The sequence below is a fragment of the Oncorhynchus gorbuscha genome, linkage group LG26, assembly GCF_021184085.1.
Source record: "Oncorhynchus gorbuscha isolate QuinsamMale2020 ecotype Even-year linkage group LG26, OgorEven_v1.0, whole genome shotgun sequence".
Lineage (NCBI taxonomy): Eukaryota > Metazoa > Chordata > Actinopteri > Salmoniformes > Salmonidae > Oncorhynchus > Oncorhynchus gorbuscha.
In genome coordinates this window covers 19,340,237-19,364,610 of record NC_060198.1, presented here as the reverse complement: position 1 = coordinate 19,364,610, position 24,374 = coordinate 19,340,237, and the positions used below count along the sequence as shown (strand labels likewise).

Sequence of the window (24,374 nt, the reverse complement as noted above, 5' to 3'; positions counted from 1 at the left end):
ATCTGTAAATAGCCCACCCAATCTACCTACCTCATCCCCATACTGTTTTTATTTTATTTACTTTTCTGCTCTTTTGCACACCAGTATCTCTACTTGCACATCAACATCTGCTCATGTATCACTCCAGTGTTAATCTGCTAAATTGTAATTATTTGCTCCTATGGCCTATTTATTGCCTACCTCCTCATGCCTTTTGCACACACTGTATATAGACTTTCTTTTTTCTACTCTGTCATTGACTTGTTTATTGTGTTATTGGCTTGTTATTGTTATTGTTTACTACATGTGTAACTCTGTTGTTGTCTGTGTCACACTGCTTTGCTTTATCTTGGCCAGGTCGCAGTTGCACATGAGAACTTGTTCTCAACTAGCCTACCTGGTTAAATAAAGGTGAAATAAAAAATAAAAGGCAATGACGTGAAAAACTACAAACCTCAGATTTACAACTTCCTGGTTGGATTTTTTCTCAAGGTTTTTACCTGCCATTTGAGTTCTGTTATACTCACAGACATCATTCAAACAGTTTTAGAAACTTCAGTGTTTTCTGTCCAAATCTACTAATTATATGCATATTATAGCTTTTGGGCCTGAGTAGCAGGCAGTTTACTCTGGGCACCTTATTATCCAAGCTACTCAATACTGCCCCCCAGTCCCAAAGAAGTTAACAAGAAAATTGTGGAGTGGTTGAAAGACACACTTAGGTTGGAGTCATTAAAATGTATGTAAACTTCAACTGTATATGAGATCTTAAAACATATCTTTTTAGCTTTGCTTTTCCTTCGGGTGCTTTTTAGTCATTCAGTTTTTGTCACTCTTTTTTATTCTTATGTTTGTTGTATAGTAAATATTTCCTGTGAAGCACATTTAGTTGCATTTACATGTCTGAAATGAGCTGTATAAATAAAGCTTGATTTGACTTGGTTTCTGTGAATAAACCCGGGTGGGTCTTTTCTATCTAAACCATAGCAACACTCTATATAAATGTATTGTCATGTGTACCCTGCTGGTTTTGTTTGCTTTGCTGTTCTAAGCAGTATCTTGCGTAATGCTCTTGGGGATATCATTCAGATCACTGTTTTTGGATTATTCTGGAGGTCTGAAATTCAGTTACAGCAATCAAGATTTTATGCCATCTTAAAGCTGTGTCCGTCTGTCAATCCTGATTCCTAGACATAACACGCAATCTGCCCAGCATTCATATAAAGCCACCTATACAGGAACCAGGGCCAGTGTCGTTTCTGAGGTCTAGGGAAAGAGAACGGGCCATTTAGAAATACCCAGAAATAGACTGGCCATAGGGCATTTCAGGCAAATGCAAGATAGGTGGTCAGCCCAGTGGTCCTGTGTACATTTGTTTAAAAAAAATCATTTGCACTGTATTATCGTTATTTGACTAATAATGGGGGGCCTCACGAAAACAATTGGGCCGTCCCTGGCAATACCACAGGATTATTGTTGCAGAACGCAATGATCTTATTGCAGATCATTTTTCCCAGAGACTGCAGTATTACATTATTTTCAATTCTATTGTTTAGAGCTGCTCTGACCTAAATTCTTTGTTTGGGTGTTACAGCGGATTCCACTGGAACACATTCTCTCTACACTACTTACAAAGACTATGAGCTGATGTTCCACGTGTCCACACTGCTCCCCTACACCCCCAACAACAGACAACAGGTGAGTGGACCCTGGAAGTCTATGGTTATCTGCTAGCAAAGCTACCTATAACTTCCTTCATACTGGACACGGATGAGTAACATTTTTATCCACAAGTTCATCTGACTCTGGGACAGTAGCTAAAAGGCCTCATTGCCAACATCCCAAAGTATCCCTTTTAAAGCAGCTCTAGTCAATCTGTGTCAACACACAGTGGGCCCCCCCAACATTTGTGTAAGTCATCTGAGAGATTGGTCTTGGCACATGTCACTGCCACAGGTTTTTGAATATTGTTGTAACTGCCCCTAAAGCCAGATTTTGGAGTGCCACAAGAGCAATTTAACACCTTTTTGATAATTAACACAAGGATCTCGTAGGTCAGTTTTTGAAACATTAAGGGCTGAATTTAAACTTGAAATGTGCACATAACCAGTGGTGGAAAAAGTACCCAATTGTCATACTTGAGTAAAAGTAAAGATAACTTAGTATGGGATGACCAGGGATGTTCTCTTGATCAGCGTGTGAATTGGACCATTTTCCTGTCCTGCTAAGCATTCAAATTATAACGAGTACTTTTGGGTGTCAAGGAAAATGTATGGGGTAAATAGTACATTATTTTCTGTTGGAATGAAGTAAAGTAAAAGTTACTTAAGTAGTACTTCAAAGTATTTTTTACTTAAGTACTTTACACCACTGCACATAACCATCTTGAGTTCATTTCCTCGACTCTGCGACAATCTAATTGGCATTAAAAAAAATTCCCATCAAAGTCCGTCTAAAATAGTTGTATCTATTTTATTGCATGGGTTTAACTGGCAACCCGGTACTAGTTACAAAATGTTACAAAATTAAAGTATATATGGAAATAGTTTAGTGCCCAAATAATGGGGTAAATATGTGCAAAAATAATAAAATAGTTTCCTGATCTTATATCACTCAGATATAGGACAGACACTTCAAAACAAACTTAGTAAAAAAAGGATCTAAAAAGGATCTGTTTTTACATGTATGATTATGTTATCAATGTGTTTCTATCGGCTAAATTCAGTAAACCCAAATTCAATGTTTCATCAAATATTGTTTGAATATTTTGGGGGGGATACCTAAAGGGGTTCTAAAATTCTAAATCAAATGGCTAAATGATCCTTGATATGACCATCTTAAAACAATTCCATATGTTAGCCAAATAACCCCCCCCCCCCCCCAGAAACTCAAGTCAAGTTCACAGTTTTTAAGCTGCTGTGAAGAATATTTTTTTAATCACTTGTTAGTGAAGTTAACTCTAAATGCAACCCTTTTTTTTAATCGTCACTACAGTGATCATTGTCATGAACATTTCTTATAGTTTCTACCCCTTTACTACAACAGGTAGCTTGCCATGTTGATCCTTTAGTCACAATCTGCTCTCCAATATTAGAAATTGGCACTCATCATTTCAGAGTTGCGCATAATTTCCCCCAGTCAGTGACATGTTAATTGGTAATGGTATTTCTGGAGATGTTGCCACGACAACAATTTCGCATGCACTCCTTAATTCAATTCCCCACTCTGCTTGGTGTCTGTGAATATGCCTGGGTGGGGCTTTCTATCGAGACCATAGTAACTCGCCCTGTAAATGAATTGACACGTGCACCATGTTGATTCTATTTGCTTTGCAGTTGTAAGCAGTATCTTACATAAAGCTCTTGAGAACAGCATTCGGATCACAGTTTTTTTTTTATATTAATGGACTATTCTGCAAGTCTGAAATTAAATTACATTAATAAAGATTTTTAAGGCCATCTTAAAGCTGTGGCCATTTGGCAATCCTGATTCCTGGACATATGCCACAATCTGCCCAGCGTTCATAGAAAGGCACCTATACAGGAACGAGGGCCAGTGTCTTTCTGAGCTTTCCGAAATCAGAACGGGCCAAGTGTCTTGGGCTTCGCATGTGTCTTGGGCCTTGATTATTAGGATTTGAAGTTTCATTCCCCCCCTGGGATCCCATTTGATTTCTGAGATTAGCCGTAAGCCCCCCCCAAGGTCGGCAGAGGCTCTGCCACTACTTGAGCCCCTTTATCCAGCCAATTCCACCCCTCATCCCGTTTGTTTACCACCTACACCAAGGGATTTAACAGATTATGGCCTCCTGGTGAGGAAGCTATCGCCCTGTTAGAAACCCCTGGACCCTAGCCACTGCCTTTAGCACTTCTGTTTATTGCCAAGGATATGAGAGGTATAAGCAATATGACAGTACTATAGCTCCCACAGGCCCTCTGATAGACTCCAAATAAACATGGTTTACTGTCCTCCATATCCTTTCCTTGACCACTTCACAGCTTGACTTGTGTTCTAGAGTGGGATAGATTTCCATCAATTAGGTCTTCATCAGCCTTTGAGACCTTGTCCTAGTCTCTCATGTACTGTAAGGGCATTTATTTTTCTGAATTCTAATGTGCTTTTTCTTTTCCGTTTCCTTTTCTTGCCATTTAGCTACTGAGGAAGAGGCACATTGGAAATGACATCGTCACCGTCATCTTCCAGGAACCTGGTGCTCTTCCCTTCACTCCCAAAAACATTCGCTCACACTTCCAGCACGTGTTCATCATTGTCAGAGTTCACAACCCTTGCACAGAAAATGTTTGCTACAGGTGAGCAAAGCATACCGCTGATACTTCTAAAATACATGCTGTGAGAGATGTGTAAAGCTGGTTTCAATGAACTTGTATTGATTCAAGCATTCAGGTACCTCAGGGCCCAATTTCAATAAGGCTGCAATCCAATCATTTTAATAAGTACCTCTATTAATGATTGTTGAATAAAGTGTCAACTCCCTCCATCGCTAACGTTCAGTCCTTGGACAATAAAGTAGACAAGCTTAGGGATATGATCTCTTTCCAGAGAGACATCAGGGACTGTATAACATAGACTTTTTTTTACAGAATCATGACTGTGGATATATTGTCCATTCAGCCAGCAGGGTTCTCTGTCCATCGTACAGTCAAAAAAAAAGAATGTTTCATGATTAACAACTGTGTGATTGTGGTAACGTTCTCCCAATTTGGAATACCTCCCCATCAAATGCCGACCGCATTACCCGCCAAAATACATTTATTCGGTCATCGTCATTGCCGTATATATTCCCCACCAAGCCGACACTGCGACGGCTCTCAAGGAACTACACTTTTCTATGTACAAACTGGAAACCGCTTATCCTGAGGCCGCATTTATTGTAACTGGGGACTTTAATAAAGGAAATCTGAGGAAACGGCCACCAAAATCCAATCAACACATCTCCTGTGCTACATGCGCAACACGGACTGTGGATCATTGCTACTCTCCCTTTTGAGGCGGGCTACAAGGCCATCCCCCATCCCTCCCTTCGGCAAATTGGACCACACCTCTGTTCTGCTCCTGCCCACCTATAGGAAAAATGGGTACAGGAAGCTCCCATGGTATGGACTGCTCAATGTTGGTCTGACCAATCGAAATCTATGCTTCAAGATTGTTTTGATCGCGCGGACCTGGAAATATTCCGGGTCGCCTCCTTAGAATAGTAGTATTGATGTACACACTGACTGGGTTCATAAGGAAGTGCATAGAGGATGTTGTCCCACTGTGACGATTAGAACTCATCTAAACCAAAAACCGTGAATAGATTGCGGCATTCGCGCAAAACTAAAAGTGTGAAACATCGCATTTAACCATGGCAAGGTGACTGGGAATGTGGACCTGTACAAGCAGGCCAGCTATGACCTCAGTAACGCAATCAAGAGGAAAAACAACATTACACAGTGGAGTTGTATTAAACTGCTCCAACATGAGGTATATGTGGCAGGGACTCCAGAAAATCACAGCTTATGAAAGGAAAGCCAGCCACGTTGTGGACACCTACACCTCGCTCCTGGACGAGCTTAACACTTTCACCCGCTTCGAGGAAAAAAACATAAAGATGTTGACATACCTACCGACGCTCACCAAGACTCCGTCCTCCGTGGCTGACGTAAGTAAGTAATTGAAGCATGTTAACCCTTGCAAGGCTGCCAGGGCCACATCCTCAAAGCAGACCAGCTGGCTGAAGTGTTTACAGACATATTTTATCTCCATATCCCAGTCTGTTGTCCCCACTTGCATCAACATGTCCACCATTATTCCTGTACCCAATAAAGCAAAGGTAATTGAACTAAATGTCTATCACCCCATAGCACTCACTTCTGTTATCATGATGTGCTTTGAGAGACTAGTTAAGGATCTTATCACCTCTACCTTACCTGGCACCCAAAAGTTTGGACACACCTACTCATTCCAGGGTTTTTCTTTATTTTTACTATTTTCTACTTTGTAAAATAGTAGTGAAGACATCAAAACTATGAAATAACACATATGGAATCATATAGTAACCAAACAAGTGTTAAACAAATCTAAATATTTTATATTTGAGATTCTTCAAAGTAGCCAACCTTTGTGCAAAGCTGTAATCAATCTTGGCATTCTCTCAACCAGCTTCATAAGGTAGTCACCTAGAATGCATTTAAATTAACAGGTGTGCCTTGTTAAAAGTTCATTTGTGGAATTTCTTTCCTTCTTAATGTGTTTGAGCCAATCAGTTGTGTTGTCACAAGGTAGGGGTGGTTTTACAGAAGATAGCCCTATTTGGTCAAATACCAAGTGCATATTATGGCAAGAACAGCTAAAATAAGCAAAGAGAAACGACAGTCCATTACTTTAAAACATGAAGGTCAGTCAACATGGAACATTTCAAGAACTTTGAATGTTTCTTCAAGTGCAGTCGCAAAACCATCAAGCGCTCTGATGAAAGAGGCTCAGGGCATTGGTCTGAACCCTTCCCTGTGTAACTTGGTCCTGGATTTCCTGACGGGCCGACCCCAAGTGGTAGGGTTAGGCAGAGTGGCAGAGGTGTTGTTGGTCTTCAACACTGGTCTTCACAGCGGTGTGTGCTCAGCCCCTTCTGTGCTCCCTGTTTACTCTTGACAGTGTGGCCACTCATTTCTCCAACTCAATCATTAGGTTTGCTGACGATTGTAGGCCTGATAACCAACAACGATGAGACGGCCTACAGTGAGAAGGTGAGGGAACTGGGTGGAGTGGTGTCAGGAAAATAATCTCAACGTCTTCAAAACGAAGGAGCTGATTGTGGACTACAGGAGACAGCAGAGAGAGCACTCCCCAATCCACATCGACGGCCGCAGTGGAAGTGAAAAGTACACGTTCCTCAGCGTACACATCACAGAGAGCCTGAAATGGTCCCTTCACACTGAGAGCATGGTGAAGAAGAAGCAACAGTGCCTCTTCAACTTCAGGAGGCTGAAGAAATTCAGCTTGGTCCCTGAAGGCATCCGCATGCTTCCCAGATGAAACAGTTCAGAAGGGATTATGCGAACACACTCATTTGCCGACTTAGGCCGAACTGAAACATGCAGGACGCCTTTAGACCCTCACAAACTTCTACAGATTCACCATTGTGAGCATCCTGTCGGGCTGTATCACCGCATGGTACGGCAATTGCTCCGCCCGCAACTGCAGGGCTCTCCAGAGGGTGGTGTGGTCAGCCCAACACGTCACCGGGAGTACACTGCCTGCCCTCCGGGAATGCCCTCCATCTACAGCACCCAGTGTCACGGGAATACCAATAAGATCATTAAGGACCTCAGCCACCCGAGCCACAGCCTGTTCACGCCGCTACCATCTTGAAGGCAGAGACCGTACAGGTGCATCAAAGCTGGGACCGAGAAACTGAGACCCTACTTGTATCTCCAGGCCATCAGACTGTTACAGTCCCCACTAGCCGGCCTCCCCTCAGTCCCCTGCCCTGACACTTAGTCACTGTTCTAGCCGACTACCACGTGGTACTCTACCCCTGCTCCTTAGACTGCTGCCCTTTGTACATAGACATTGAACACTGGTCACTTTAATAGTGTTTACATACTGGTTAACCCACATTTTGTATGTACAGTGCATTTGTAAAGTTTTCGGACCCCTTTTCCCACATTTTGTTACGTTGCAGCCTTACTCTAAAATGTATCAAATGAATTGTTTTCCTCATCAATCTACGTACAATAACCCATAATGCTGAAGCGAAAACAGATTTTTAGGAAACTTTGTAAATTTAAACAAATAAATAAACAGATCACAAAAGGTTTGAATAATTATGGAAATCATCTATGAGACTTGAAATTGAGCTCCGGTGCATCCTGTTTCCATTGATCATCCTTGATGTCTCTACAACTTGATTAGAGTCCACCTGTGGCAAATTCAATTGATTGAACATGATTTGGAAAGGCACACACCAGTCTATATAAGGTCCCACAATTGACAGTAAATGTCAGAGCAAAAACCAAGCAATGAAGCTGAAGAAATTGTCTGTAGAGCTCCAAGACAGGAATGTGTTGAGGTACAGATCTGGGGAAGGGTACCAAAAAAATGTCTGCAGCATTGAAGGTCCCCAAGAACACAGTGGCCTCCATCATTCTTAAATGCAAGAAGATTGGAATCGCCAAGACTCTTCCTAAAGCTGGCCGCTCGGCCAAACTGAGCAATTGGGGGAGAAGGGCCTTGGTCAGTGAGGTGACCAAAAACCCAATGCTCACTCTGACAGAGCTCCAGAGTTCCTCTGTGTGGATGGGAGAACTTTCCAGAAGGACATCTCTGCAGCACTCCACCAATCAGGACTCTATGGTGGCCAGACGGAAGCCACTCCGCAGCAAAAGGCACAGGACAGCCCACTTGGAGTTTGCCAAAAGGCACCTAAAGGCTCTCAGACTACTGGAAACAAGTATTTCACCTTTATTTAACCAGGTAGGCTAGTTGAGAACAAGTTCTCATTTGCAACTGCGACCTGACCAAGATAAAGCATAGCAGTGTGAACAGACAACACAGAGTTACACATGGAGTAAACGATTAACAAGTCAATAATACAGTTGAAAAAAATGAGAGTCTATATACATTATACTATTTATAATAGAGGATTTTAAAATTAAGCTTGTGTAGTCAATTATATTCACGCAATGGAACAGCACTTTAGCTATCTAATATGACGTACAGTTGATCATGAAACCACTTGTTCTGCTCTTATAATTGCCCTTTGGGTTAGCAGAACAACAGTTTGTAACCTTTCCATTTCCGGAAAGTGGCTTTAATTCAAATTCCCCCCCAACAATTCTCTCTCAGATGTATTGTTTTGACCTGTTTGTGTTACTTATAAAATATTGTGATGGAAAACGACAGAGGGATTAAAATAGCTGTTTGTCTTTATTTTAGTGTGGCGGTCACCAGATCTAAAGACGTGCCCGCCTTTGGTCCTCCCATCCCCCAGGGGGTGCTCTTCCCAAAGTCGGCCATGTTCCGGGTCTTCCTTCTGGCCAAGATGATGAACGGTGAGAATGCGGTGCATAAGTCGGACAAGTTCCGCGCCATGGCCATGCGCACGCGCCAAGAGTACCTGAAAGATTTGTCCGAGAACTTTGTAAGCGCCAACCCCGTGGACTCTTCAGCGGCCAAGTTTAGCTTCATCTCGTTGGGTGTCAAGAAGAAGGAGCGCAGCCGACCCCGGCGGAACGCCCACCTCCAGAGCTACGGGGCAGTCACTTGGGCCGTGGTGGCCCGGGACTTTGGCCAGTCGGCGGACATTGGCTGCCTGCTGGCCGTCTCCAATGAGTTTGTGGTGCTGATTGAAGAGGCGTCCAAGGAGGTGGTGTTCAACTGCTACTGCCGCGACGTCCTCGGTTGGAGCGCAACATCTGGGAGCGTCCGGCTCTTCTACGAGCGAGGCGAGTGTGTGGTGTTCTCCACGCAGGAAGGATGCTTGGACGACGTCCGGGAGATCATGCAGAGGTTGGAGGTAAGAAGGTTGTGTTAGGCTAAAAGACAACATCATTCAGTGCTACACATCCTGTACACAGGTTAAGCCTATTACTGGACTAAGCAGTATTTTCAATTAAGATTTTCCATTGAGTGATATTTAGTCCAGGCTTAAGTGTTAAAGTTCTTTAAACTAGTGGTCGCCAATCGGATCCACAAGGAACATATATAATTCAAATTCTCCAAGTATTTACTGAAGAGTAGGTTTAGTTTATCACTTGAAAATTGGGTTCGGGTTTGTTTGTTTCTGCTTGGCTGTACCCACAATGGCCCAGAGAGAAGATTGGCCACTTCTGCCTGAGACATACACTACCGTTCAAAAGTTTGGGGTCCTTGTTTTTGAAAGTAAAATAAGTTTTCCGTCCATTAAAATAACATCAAATTGATCAGAAATACAGGGTAGACATTGTTAATGTTGTAAATGACTATTAAAGCTGGGAACGACCGATTTTAAAAATATATATATAAAAAATAAATATATATATATATTTTTAAAAATGGACTATCTACATAGAGGCCCATTATCAGCAACCATCACTCCTGTGTTCCAATGGCACATTGTGTTAGCTAATCTAAGTTTATAATTTTAAAAGGCTTGGATTACCTAACACAACGTGCCATTGGAACGAACACAGGAGTGATCAGGTTGCTGATAATAGGCATCTGTAAGCCCATGTAGATATTCCATTAAAAATCAGCCATTTCCAGCTACAATAGTCATTTACAACATTATTAACAATGTCTACACTGTATTTCTGATCAATTTGATATTTTAACGGACAAAACAAATGTGCTTTTCTTTCAAAAACAAGGACATTTCTAAGTGACCCCAAACTTTTGAACTGTAGTTTAATATCATAAGACACTTGCATAAAACCTTGTACCTTAGTATTTGGCTGCGTTTAGACAGGCAGCCCAATTCTGATATTTTTTCACTAATTGGTATTTTGACCAATCAGATCTGTAAAATATCTGATGTGAAAAGATCTTGTTAGGTTAAATGGTTTACTTTGGGTTAACGCTGCAGTGAGAAGATTACTCAAATCCTGGGAGCCGGCCCAAGTCACAGAGGTTTAGTCAGCAGATGTCCCCCATTATACCGCCACTTTACCTCAGCCTCACAACATGTGTTTGTTGTTAGAAGTTACTGTTCTTGAATCACTGTTTGTAATAAACGCCTGCCAGGGCATGTACTTTCCTCCTGCTTTTTTTTGGCCTGGAATTGATTTAATCATTTGGTTGATAATTGTGTTATTTTGGGGGAGACGAGAGGTCGTATGGGGTCGGGTGTCCCTGAGTGCTCTGTCCCAGGCCCTTTACATTTCAGTTAAATGGGATAATCCAAAGGTGTCTAAAGCATCTGCTAGGGTTGTCATGATACCATTAGCCTCAGACGCCCAGGGCTTTAAGACTCCAAAAAGGGGTGAAGAACTGGAGAGTCTGGATGAAAAATAGTAACACGTTGCCACTCCAAACAGAGATGGTGTTTTTTTTCTTCCTTTGGCATGGTGACGACCCTAATCTCTGCAGAGCTTCACATTGTGTTTTGGCTGGTTTATTCTGAAATGATTTCTTCTGTTGTTGGCAAAAAAAATTGTCAAATCCCGTAACTGTTTCCTGCGCTTCAAGAGGCCAGCTCAGGCCACTTTTGGACTATATTTAGTTTTTGTTGTCAAGTTTGATTGAATGGAGCCCTTTAGTCTTTTCAACCAACTTCATCTTGGAAAGGGATAATGATTTAAGTTCTCATTGGCTTCGGTGCGATTTTAAAGTTTTGTTTTTGTGTGGAGTAGATCAAACTACAAAGTTGCTAATTACTGCCCCCCCATGAGGTTAACTGGGGTAAAGGTTGATCTACAGTAGGCTTTATAAGGTAATGCTCATAATTTATCAAAACAGTTGCCAACATGGATAATCCCTAATAAAGCCATTAGATCAGAGTAGGCTGAAATTGACTCTCTTGGTCATGTCGTCCTAGATTGTCACCCGGGGCTGCGAGACAGTGGAGATGACCCTTCGGCGAAACGGTCTGGGCCAGCTGGGATTCCACGTCAACTTCGAGGGCGTGGTGGCGGACGTGGAGCCTTTCGGCTTCGCCTGGCAGGTGGGTCTCCGTCCGGGCAGCCGGCTGATGGAGATCTGCAAGGTGGCTGTGGCCACACTATCCCACGAGCAGATGATCGACTTGCTGCGCACATCCAACACAGTCAGTGTGGTCATCGTCCAGCCCCACGAAGACGGCACGCCCAGGAGGTAGGTTAAACACCACCATCTCATTTGCACTTAAACTAAGCGGGGTTTTATTCTTACACTGAACAAAAATATAAACGCAACATGCAACAATTTCAATGATTTTACTGAGGTACAGTTCATATAAGGAAATCAGTCAATTTAAATAAATTCATTAGGCCCTAATGTATGGATTTCACATGACTGGGCAGGGGCACAGCCATGGGAGTGCATAAGTCCATCCACTTGGGAGCCAGGCCCAGCCAATCAGAATTCGTTTTTCACAGCAAAAGGGCTTTATTACAGACATACATACTCATCAGTTTCATCAGCTGTCCGGGTGGCTGGTTTCAGACAATCCCGCAGGTGAAGAAGTTGGATGTGGAGGTCCTGGGCTGACATGTTTACCCGTAGTCTGTGGTTGTGAGGCCGGTTGGACGTTCTCTAAAACAACATTGGAGAGGCGGCTTATGGTAGAGAAATTAACATTCAATTCTCTGGCAACAGCTCTGTTGGACATTCCTTTAGTTAGCATGCTCCCTCAACTTGAGACATCTGTGGCATTGTGTTGTGACAAAACTGCACATTTTAGTGGCCTTTTGTTGTCCCTAGCAGAAGGTGCAGCTGTGTAATGGTCATGCTGTTTAATCAGCTTCTTGATATGCCACATCTATCAGGCGGATGGATTATCTTGGAAAATGAGAAATGCTCACCAACATGGATGTATGCAAATTTGTGCACAAACTTTGAGAGAAATAAGCTTTTGTGCATATGGAACATTTATGGGGTATTTTATTTCAGCTCATGGGACCAACACTTTACATGTTGCGTTGATATTTTTGTTCAGTATATAACCAACTCAATCTTTAAAGGTTTATTCTGTAACTTTATTTTTCTCAAAAGTGCAGGGTTTGGGTCTTGGTGAGTATGTCCCTTTATTTTTAACTTTGCTTCTTGGATGTTTGTGTTTGTAGTATCTTAAGTTGCCACTGGCAAAATAAAAATTGCTACTTTAAACACTGTTTGTATCATTACTTCATCGATTTCCCACGACTTCGACCACTATAACCTTTTGGGGTTTACATCAATAATTCTTATTCCTGTTAGTGGCTTGCACTCCCCTGTCTTCAGTGTGGAATAATGGCTCTTGACAGTGTTATTGCTCACCTGCACAACTGCCAGAACATGTTAGCCGTCACATCAATCAAGTTATGACGGCACTGCTGTACTCTGTGTTCTGATGGAATTCTGACAACAAACCAAAATGTAATGTTTACCATAGTCTCAAACATTTTATTGATCAGTATAATGTCCCCTTTTAACCAAATGTCTATATACAGTTGAAGTCGGAAGTAACATACACTTAGGTTGGAGTCATTAAAACTCATTTTTCAACCTCTCCACAAATTTCTGGCAGTGAAAAATCTCAAAATACCTAACACTTAAAATGCAGTCCATCTGCCAAACATCCACATAAATCTCCTATTGACTTAGAGTTACCTATGAGGATTGCGTCATACTTCTTTTTTTTTTTTTACATTAGACGTACATATTAACATGTAACAACACCTACACATGCTCTTACAGTATAATAAGACGCTCAATTGTTAATGTGTCTTTTTGATTTGTTCTATCAGGAGCTGCTCGGAGATGTACCGCATCCCCGTGGTGGAGTACAAGACTACCACGACTGCCGGCTGGCACCGCGTCTCGGCAGCCCCGGGTGGTGGCCCATCCATGTCCCGGACCTCCCCCACACAGGGCCCCAGCCCCGGGCAGCAGATGTTCCATTACGCCCAGGGGGCCATCTCCCGCAGCACCTCCTTCGACAGGAAGCAACAGGACGGGACCAGGTACACCTCAGCACCCACTTCCATCTTCTTTGACTCAATTGGCTCATAGTTCCTAGTTCCAGCACCCTAGATCCGAGGTACTCACATTTGAGCCTGGATGGCCAAAGTCCTGATGTTTTTTTTTCTTTTTTTCGAACAGAGTAAACTCATTGTCACTGTTTGGTTAGTGCTAGTTAGTGCTAGAATCTCAATCTTAATCAGTCCCTGCTTAGAACAAAGAATTTACATCAGCAGTACTTCTTGTCTTGAGGCCAGATTTTAGTATCCCTGCCTTTGACACTCATAATCATGCTCAAAGTGTGTCACCAAAAGAGACTTCAGCTATATTACATCAAGCATGCTTCTTTGCTTGGCAATGAAGAGTCACTCCAATTCTGAAAGTATGTTCATGTACATATACAGATTTGCTGGCCAACCATGTCTGACTCATCCCAAGAACCTGTACAAATAATTGAATGGGACTCATTGCCGACTTGTCTTTGTCAGTGAAATTGTATAATTTTCTCGACAAACACAATGGCATCTCTATTCTTAGTATCACTGACACTGCACGATATTAGCATGGGCTGTGCATAATGAGGTCATGGTTTTTGTAATTTGATTAGCATAAAATTAGCAAGTGGCAAAAACATGACTGGGAAACTGAGACTGGGCTCTGACAGGAAGAAAAACAAGATGGCGGAAGGGGCATTAGGGAAACCAACAAAGTGTTCTAAAATGATTTACAATGGAAAACGGGAATGAGCTTTTATTTGACAAGTCTAGGTAAACCGCCCCTGTTCGTCTGTTTTCTACCGTTCATGCCTAATGAACTCGACCCAGCTCTAATTCCAACTCTAACATACTGTGGCTACTATACTTAAATCAGTGTTTCTCATAGACATTGTTTCAGATGGTATTTGCACACACAGTGGGTCCCAGGACTAGAGAAAACAACTGAATCAATGCTGAATGTAGATGAGAAGTGCTCTTTGGCACTGTGATATAATAATAACAGATAAACAAACAGAATAAACTCTACGGTTTTTCCTAGTGTTTTATTTTTGCTCTTATGTTGGGTCATGTTTTATGGAGTGATTTTAGTGGCAACATAATTTTTATCAGAATTTAATCATGTTGAATTTGTGTTATGAAATGTTTCATTTTGTTGGCACTAATATCACTCCATAAGCATCGACTTTCTTTACCCTGTATTTAGAGTGTATGTTTCTCACTCTGTCTGAGGGTTGAGGATCGACCTCCATGTTGTGCCCCTGTTATTTAACATGGCACACAGCATGGGGGAAGGGGGGGTGTTAGCTAGCAGGGTGTCATGGTGTGTGAATGTTTTATTGAGCTCTGGAGTGTCGAGGTGCTTGTTTGCAGCCCTGCACTGCCCCTCTGCTGTGGACTGTCCACGATTGTCTGCACACACACACACACACACACACACACACACACACACACACACACACACACACACACACACACACACACACACACACACACACACACACACACACACACACACACACACACACACACACACACACACACACACACACACACAGCTACAGTAAGGCTACCTCAGCACTGGTCTTTCAGGGTAGTGTTGCATTACATATCAGGTTGAACACGCGTGTGTGTTCATGCCATGCGTATCTGTGGTGTTACATCTAATCAGTGTGTGCATGTCCATTTACAACTGTGTGACAACTGTATGTGCGCATGCAAGCATACCGGTATATGTAGGAGTAGTGCAATTGTGTGGGATGAGTTTGACCTTTTGTAGAAAGAAAAGCACAGCCTGTTTGCTGGCGGAAAATTGAGATTAAGTGATTCCCTTCTAGTCAGTGGTTTCACAGGATTGATTGCGGAATGGATTGGCCTCTCAGGAGAGAACTCTATTTTCAGATTGGAGTGTCCTTGTATATGTCTGTTATGAAAGACTTTACAAGTCTACACTGAGTGTACAAAATATTGTGAAGACCTGCTCTTTCCATGACATAGACTGACCAGGTGAATCCAGATGAAAGCTTTGATCCCTTATTGACTCAACACAATTGGTGTCAATGTGGGCGAGCATCCCTGTGGAATGCTTTTGACACCTTGTAGAGTCCATGCCCTGAGGAATTGAGGCTGTTCTGACGGAGAGGGGGGGGGTGCGCGCAACTCAATATTAGGAAGGTGTTCTTAAAGTTTTGTACAGTCAGTGTATATTATAGACATGTTAAAGGAAATGGGTGGTTTGCTTCGCTACAAACTCTTCTGGTGGCAGTCTGGGAACCAAATGGTTGTTGTGAAATTACATTCATCAGTAATAAGGTACTCAATCAGCTTTCTGAATTACCCTAGAGGCACCAAAACATCACATTTAAGAAAATGTTAAAGATTGTTCCACAAAATAAGGTGCCAGAAAACTAAAAGCTGAGTTACCAAAGGAATTATCAGATTTCGCCATCCCTGAGACCGGGTGTCTAAAGTTTAGTGAATATGTTAGTCCCACTTAAAACATAGCAATGTATCAACCTACATGACATCAGAGGGCCAACAAACTTTCTGGTAGAGAATGCAGTGATGAGTACTAAAATTGCCGCCCATAATAAAATAAAATCATAAAATCATAAAATCCTGACCAACTAGTCATTGTCTTTTTTATTATGTGGGTTTTAGTTAGCGCTTTGAGCTACGCTTAAGGGGGAAAGCTTTTAGAACAAAGTTATAATTTTCAATGTGACCGTAATGTCTTGAAAATAAAAACAATATATCACATTTTAAATGACCACGTATTTCCAACTAGCCTTCTCAGTCTACGTTTCGGACCAGACCAGTTAATATAATAACTAGAGGTCGACCGATTATGATTTTTCAACGCCAATACCGATTATTGGAGGACCAAAAAAAGCCGATGCCAAGTAATCGGCCAATTGTTTTTGTTTATATATATATATATATTTTACATTTGTAATAATGACAACTACAACAATACTGAATTAAAACTTATTTTAATTTAATACATCAATAAAATCAATTCAGCCTCAAATAAATAATGAAACATGTTCAATTTGTTTTAAATAATGCAAAAACAATGTGTTGGAGAAGAAAGTAATATGTGCTAATATGCAATATGTGCCATGTAAAATATGTGCCATGTAAAAAAGCTAACGTTTAAAGTTCCTTGCTCAGAACATGAGAACATATGAAAGTTGGTGGTTCCTTTTAACGTGAGACTTCAATTTTCCAAGGTAAGAGGTTTTAGGTTGTAGTTAATATAGTATTCATAGGACTATTTCTCTCTGTACCATTTGTATTTCATATACAGTGGGGCAAAAAGGTATTTAGTCAGCCACCAATTGTGCAAGTTCTCCCACTTAAAAAGATGTTGCATCCAAAGAACAGCATACCTACTGTGAAGTATGGAGGTGGAAACATCATGCTTTGGGGCTGTTTTTCTGCAAAGGGACCAGGACGACTGATCCGTGTAAAGGAAAGAATGAATGGGGCCATGTATCGTGAGATTTTGAGTGAAAACATAGTTCCATCAGCAAGGGCATTGAAGATGAAACGTGGCTGGGTCTTTCAGCATGACAATCATCCCAAACACACCACCCGGGCAACAAAGGAGTGGCTTCGTAAGAAGCATTTCAAGGTCCTGGAGTGGCCTAGCCAGTCTCCAGATCTCAACCCCATAGAAAATCTTTGGAGGGAGTTGAAAGTCTGTGTTGCCCAGCAACAGCCCCAAAACATCACTGCGCTAGAGGAGATCTGCATGGAGGAATGGGCCAAAATACCAGCAACAGTGTGTGAAAACCTTGTGAATACTTACAGAAAATGTTTGACCTCTGTCATTGCCAACAAAGGGTATATAACAAAGTATTGAGATAAACTTTTGTTATTGACCAAATACTTATTTTCCACTATAATCTGCAAATAAATAAATGAAAAATCCTACAATGTGATTTTCTGGATTTTTTTTCCTAATTTTGTCTGTCATAGATGAAGTGTACCTATGATGACAATTACAGGCCTCTCTCATCGTTTTAAGTGGGAGAACTTGAACAATTGGTGGCTGACTAAATACTTTTTTGCCCCATTGTACCTTTGACTATTGATGTTCTTATAGGCACTATAGTATTGCCAGTGTAACAGTATAGCTTCCATCCCCTCCTCGCCCCTACCTGGGCTTGAACCAGGAACACATCGACAACAGCCACACTCGAAGCATCATTACCCATCACCCCACAAAAGCCGCAGCCCTTGCAACGTAAGTGGAATAACTACTCCAAATCTAAAAGCGAGTGACGTTTGAAACAGTATTAGCACACACCCAGCTAACTAACTAGCCATTTCACATTGATTACACCAGCCATTAGGCTGATAGGCTTCAAGTCATTAACTGTGCTTGCGAAGAGCTGCTGGCAAAATGCACGAAAGTGCTCTTTGAATGAATGATTACGGGCCTGCTGCTGCTCAGTCAGACTGCTCTATCAAATCAGACTTAATTATAACACAATAACACACAGAAATACGAGCCTTTGGTCATTAATATGGTCGAATCCGGAAACTATCATTTCGAAAAAACAAAACGTTTATTATTTCAGTGGAATACGGAACCGTTCGGTATTTTATCTAACGGGTGGCATCCCTAAGTCTAAATATTCTTGTTACATTGCACAACCTTCAATGTTATGCCATAATTACGTAAAATTCTGGCAATGAGCCAGGCAGCCCAAACTGTTGCATATACCCTGACTCTGCATGCAATGAACGCAAGAGAAATGACACAATTTCACCTGGTTAATATTGCCTGCTAAACTGGATTAGTAATTATAACTAGTGATTATGATTGATTGTTTTGTATAAGATAAGTTTAATGCTAGCTAGCAATTTACCTTGGCTTCTACTGCATACGCGTAACAGGCAGGCTAATCGTGGAGTGCAATGGTTAGAGCATTGGGCTAGTTAACAGTACGGTTGCAAAATTGGATCCCCTGAGCTGACAAGGTGAAAATCTGTCGTTCTGCCCCTGAACAAGGCAGTTAACCCACCGTTCCTCGGCCATCATTGAAAATACTGACTTGCCTAGTTTAATAAGGGTATAAAAAATCAAATTTATTAAAATATCGGAAATCGGTGCCCAAAAATACCGATTTCAGATTGTTATGACAACTTGAAATCGGCCCTAATTAATCGGCCATTCCGATTAATCGGTCAACCTCTAATAGTAACATACTGGTTCTTATAAGCGCTGTGGAGCATACCGGGAGTCACCACACCGTTACCAGCAGGAAATATAAAACTGATTTCTGGGTTATGATTTATGTAACATTACATTTCCCGCACACTTTTACCATACCATATTTGTCATATGTAACACTTTGCCTGGGTTCTACAAAAAAAATGTGATAGACTCTGAGGTAGTACAATGGATCCATTAAGGTGACATGTTTTCCTAAGGGAAACATTGTCATGTTTGTCATTTATTATCATGTCTTGTCCCTGTGCTCCCCATTCTATTCGTTTCCCTCTGCTGGTCTTATTTGGTTCTTTCCCTCTTTCTATCCCTCTCTCTCCCCCCTCCCTCTCTCACTCTCTCGCTCTCTCTTCTCTCTATCGTTCCGTTCCTGCTCCCAGCTGTTCCTATTCCCCTAATCATCATTTAGTCTTCCCACACCTGTTCCCGATCCTTTCCCCTGATTAGAGTCCCTATTTATTCCTTTGTGTTCCGTTCCTGTCCCGTCGGTTCCTTGTTTAGTATTCACCGTGCTGTGATTGTGTTTCGCCCTGTCCTGTCGTGTTTTTTTGCCTTCATCAGATGCTGCGTGTGAGCAGGTGTCTCTGTCAACTACGGCCTGCGCCTACCCGAAGCGACCTGCAGTCTGTGGCCGCTTCTCTTGTTATTCCCCTCTACAGACTAGAGGATTTCTGTTATTCCCTGTTTGGACTTGAATAAACTCTGTTTCTGTTAAGTCGCTTTTGGGTCCTCTATCACCTGCATGACAGAAGGAACCGACCAAGGAATGGACCCAGCGACTTCAGACGCTCGTTACACTGCCGTCAAGATCCAAGGAGCCATGCTCGGCAGACACGAGCAGGAATTGTCTGCTGCTCGCCATGCCGTGGAGAACCTGGCCGCTCAGGTTTCCGACCTCTCTGGACAGTTCCAGAGTCTACGTCTCGTGCCACCTGTTACTTCCTGGCCTGCCGAGCCTCCAGAACCTAGGGTTAATAACCCACCTTGCTACTCCGGGCAGCCCACTGAGTGCCGCTCCTTTCTCACGCAGTGTGAGATTGTGTTCTCTCTCCAACCCAACACATACTCTAGAGAGAGAGCTCGGGTTGCTTACGTCATTTCACTCCTTACTGGCCGGGCTCGAGAATGGGGCACAGCTATCTGGGAGGCAAGGGCTGATTGCTCTAACAAGTTCCAGAACTTTAAAGAGGAGATGATTCGGGTTTTTGACCGTTCAGTTTTTGGTAGGGAGGCTTCTAGGGCCCTGGCTTCCTTATGCCAAGGTGAACGGTCCATAACGGATTATTCTATTGAGTTTCGCACTCTTGCTGCCTCTAGTGAGTGGAACGAGCCGGCGCTGCTCGCTCGTTTTCTGGAGGGACTCCACGCAGTGGTTAAGGATGAGATTCTCTCCCGGGAGGTTCCTTCAGATGTGGACTCTTTGATTGCTCTCGCCATCCGCATAGAACGACGGGTAGATCTTCGTCACCGGGCTCGTGGAAGAGAGCTCGCATCAACGGTGTTTCCCTGCTCCGCATCGCAACCATCTCCCTCCTCTGGCTTTGAGACTGAGCCCATGCAGCTGGGAGGGATTCGCATCTCGACTAAGGAGAGGGAACGGAGGATCACCAACCGCCTGTGCCTCTATTGCGGAGTTGCTGGACATTTTGTTAATTCATGTCCAGTAAGAGGCCAGAGCCCATCAGTAAGCGGAGGGCTACTGGTGAGCGCTACTACTCAGGTCTCTTCATCTAGATCTTGTACTACTATGTCGGTCCATCTACGCTGGACCGGTTCGGGTGCTACATGCAGTGCCTTGATTGACTCTGGGGCTGAGGGTTGTTTCATGGACGAAGCATGGGTTCGGAAACATAACATTCCTTTCAGACCGTTAGACAAGCCTACGCCCATGTTTGCCTTAGATGGTAGTCATCTTCCCAGTATCAAATTTGAGACACTACCTTTAACTCTCACAGTATCTGGTAACCACAGTGAGACTATTTCTTTTTTGATTTTCCGTTCACCGTTTACACCTGTTGTTTTGGGTCATCCCTGGCTAGTATGTCATAATCCTTCTATTAATTGGTCTAGTAATTCTATCCTATCCTGGAACGTTTCTTGTCATGTGAAGTGTTTAATGTCTGCCATCCCTCCCGTTTCTTCTGTCCCTACTTCTCAGGAGGAACCTGGCGATTTGACAGGAGTGCCGGAGGAATATCATGATCTGCGCACGGTCTTCAGTCGGTCCCGAGCCAACTCCCTTCCTCCTCACCGGTCGTATGATTGTAGTATTGATCTCCTTCCGGGGACCACTCCTCCTCGAGGTAGACTATACTCTCTGTCGGCTCCCGAACGTAAGGCTCTCGAGGATTATTTGTCTGTGTCTCTTGACGCCGGTACCATAGTGCCTTCTTCCTCTCCGGCCGGGGCGGGGTTCTTTTTGTTAAGAAGAAGGACGGTACTCTGCGCCCCTGCGTGGATTATCGAGGGCTGAATGACATAACGGTTAAGAATCGTTATCCGCTTCCCCTTATGTCATCAGCCTTCGAGATTCTGCAGGGAGCCAGGTGCTTTACTAAGTTGGACCTTCGTAACGCTTACCATCTCGTGCGCATCAGAGAGGGGGACGAGTGGAAAACGGCGTTTAACACTCCGTTAGGGCATTTTGAGTACCGGGTTCTGCCGTTCGGTCTCGCCAATGCGCCAGCTGTTTTTCAGGCATTAGTTAATGATGTTCTGAGAGACATGCTGAACATCTTTGTTTTTGTCTATCTTGACGATATCCTGATTTTTTCTCCGTCACTCGAGATTCATGTTCAGCACGTTCGACGTGTTCTACAGCGCCTTTTAGAGAATTGTCTCTACGTAAAGGCTGAGAAGTGCTCTTTTCATGTCTCCTCCGTTACTTTTCTCGGTTCCGTTATTTCCGCTGAAGGCATTCAGATGGATTCCGCTAAGGTCCAAGCTGTCAGTGATTGGCCCGTTCCAAGGTCACGTGTCGAGTTGCAGCGCTTTTTAGGTTTCGCTAATTTCTATCGGCGTTTCATTCGTAATTTCGGTCAAGTTGCTGCCCCTCTCACAGCTCTTACTTCTGTCAAGACGTGTTTTAAGTGGTCCGGTTCCGCCCAGGGAGCTTTTGATCTTCTAAAAGAACGTTTTACGTCCGCTCCTATCCTCGTTACTCCTGACGTCACTAGACAATTCATTGTCGAGGTTGACGCTTCAGAGGTAGGCGTGGGAGCCATTCTATCCCAGCGCTTCCAGTCTGACGATAAGGTTCATCCTTGCGCTTATTTTTCTCATCGCCTGTCGCCATCTGAGCGCAACTATGATGTGGGTAACCGTGAACTGCTCGCCATCCGCTTAGCCCTAGGCGAATGGCGACAGTGGTTGGAGGGGGCGACCGTTCCTTTTGTCGTTTGGACAGACCATAAGAACCTTGAGTACATCCGTTCTGCCAAACGACTTAATGCCCGTCAAGCTCGTTGGGCGTTGTTTTTCGCTCGTTTCGAGTTTGTGATTTCTTACCGTCCGGGTAGCAAGAACACCAAGCCTGATGCCTTATCCCGTCTGTTTAGTTCTTCTGTGGCTTCTACTGATCCCGAGGGGATTCTTCCTTATGGGCGTGTTGTCGGGTTAACAGTCTGGGGAATTGAAAGACAGGTTAAGCAAGCACTCACGCACACTGCGTCGCCGCGCGCTTGTCCTAGTAACCTCCTTTTCGTTCCTGTTTCCACTCGTCTGGCTGTTCTTCAGTGGGCTCACTCTGCCAAGTTAGCTGGTCATCCCGGTGTTCGAGGCACTCTTGCGTCTATTCGCCAGCGCTTTTGGTGGCCGACTCAGGAGCGTGACACGCGCCGTTTCGTGGCTGCTTGTTCGGACTGCGCGCAGACTAAGTCGGGTAACTCTCCTCCTGCCGGTCGTCTCAGACCGCTCCCCATTCCTTCTCGACCATGGTCTCACATCGCCTTAGACTTCATTACCGGTCTGCCTTTGTCTGCGGGGAAGACTGTGAGAGCCGCCAATAAACGCAGGATTAAGAGTCCAAGGTATTGTTGCGGCCAGAGAGTGTGGCTTTCCACTCGCAACCTTCCTCTTACGACAGCTTCTCGTAAGTTGACTCCGCGGTTCATTGGTCCGTTCCGTGTCTCCCAGGTCGTCAATCCTGTCGCTGTGCGACTGCTTCTTCCGCGACATCTTCGTCGCGTCCATCCTGTCTTCCATGTCTCCTGTGTTAAGCCCTTTCTTCGCACCCCGTTCGTCTTCCCTCCCCCCTCCCGTCCTTGTCGAGAGCGCACCTATTTACAAGGTACATAAGATCATGGACATGCGTTCTCGGGGACGGGTCACCAATACTTAGTGGATTGGGAGGGTTACGGTCCTGAGGAGAGGAGTTGGGTTCCGTCTCGGGACGTGCTGGACCGTTCACTCATCGATGATTTCCTCCGTTGCCGCCAGGATTCCTCCTCGAGTGCGCCAGGAGGCGCTCGGTGAGTGGGGGTACTGTCATGTTTGTCATTTATTATCATGTCTTGTCCCTGTGCTCCCCATTCTATTCGTTTCCCTCTGCTGGTCTTATTTGGTTCTTTCCCTCTTTCTATCCCTCTCTCTCCCTCCCTCTCTCACTCTCTCGCTCTCTCTTCTCTCTATCGTTCCGTTCCTGCTCCCAGCTGTTCCTATTCCCCTAATCATCATTTAGTCTTCCCACACCTGTTCCCGATCCTTTCCCCTGATTAGAGTCCCTATTTATTCCTTTGTGTTCCGTTCCTGTCCCGTCGGTTCCTTGTTTAGTATTCACCGTGCTGTGATTGTGTTTCGCCCTGTCCTGTCGTGTTTTTGCCTTCATCAGATGCTGCGTGTGAGCAGGTGTCTCTGTCAACTACGGCCTGCGCCTACCCGAAGCGACCTGCAGTCTGTGGCCGCTTCTCTTGTTATTCCCCTCTACAGACTAGAGGATTTCTGTTATTCCCTGTTTGGACTTGAATAAACTCTGTTTCTGTTAAGTCGCTTTTGGGTCCTCTATCACCTGCATGACAGAAGGAACCGACCAAGGAATGGACCCAGCGACTTCAGACGCTCGTTACACTGCCGTCAAGATCCAAGGAGCCATGCTCGGCAGACACGAGCAGGAATTGTCTGCTGCTCGCCATGCCGTGGAGAACCTGGCCGCTCAGGTTTCCGACCTCTCTGGACAGTTCCAGAGTCTACGTCTCGTGCCACCTGTTACTTCCTGGCCTGCCGAGCCTCCAGAACCTAGGGTTAATAACCCACCTTGCTACTCCGGGCAGCCCACTGAGTGCCGCTCCTTTCTCACGCAGTGTGAGATTGTGTTCTCTCTCCAACCCAACACATACTCTAGAGAGAGAGCTCGGGTTGCTTACGTCATTTCACTCCTTACTGGCCGGGCTCGAGAATGGGGCACAGCTATCTGGGAGGCAAGGGCTGATTGCTCTAACAAGTTCCAGAACTTTAAAGAGGAGATGATTCGGGTTTTTGACCGTTCAGTTTTTGGTAGGGAGGCTTCTAGGGCCCTGGCTTCCTTATGCCAAGGTGAACGGTCCATA

The 24,374-nt window shown here is 43.9% G+C and overlaps 1 protein-coding gene across 6 annotated transcripts in view; it reads left to right on the top strand.

Moving 5' to 3' along the window:
- LOC124015681 (signal-induced proliferation-associated 1-like protein 2) overlaps positions 1-24,374 on the top strand; it is a 108,466-nt gene that overhangs the window by 53,930 nt on the left and 30,162 nt on the right. For all 6 annotated transcript variants that reach the window (XM_046331079.1, XM_046331075.1, XM_046331073.1 and 3 more), the window contains exons 6-10: positions 1,574-1,677; positions 4,132-4,289; positions 8,917-9,496; positions 11,495-11,769; positions 13,383-13,598. In XM_046331079.1, the coding sequence (XP_046187035.1) occupies positions 1,574-1,677; positions 4,132-4,289; positions 8,917-9,496; positions 11,495-11,769; positions 13,383-13,598 (1,333 nt within the window). The remainder of the gene's footprint in view (positions 1-1,573; positions 1,678-4,131; positions 4,290-8,916; positions 9,497-11,494; positions 11,770-13,382; positions 13,599-24,374) is intronic.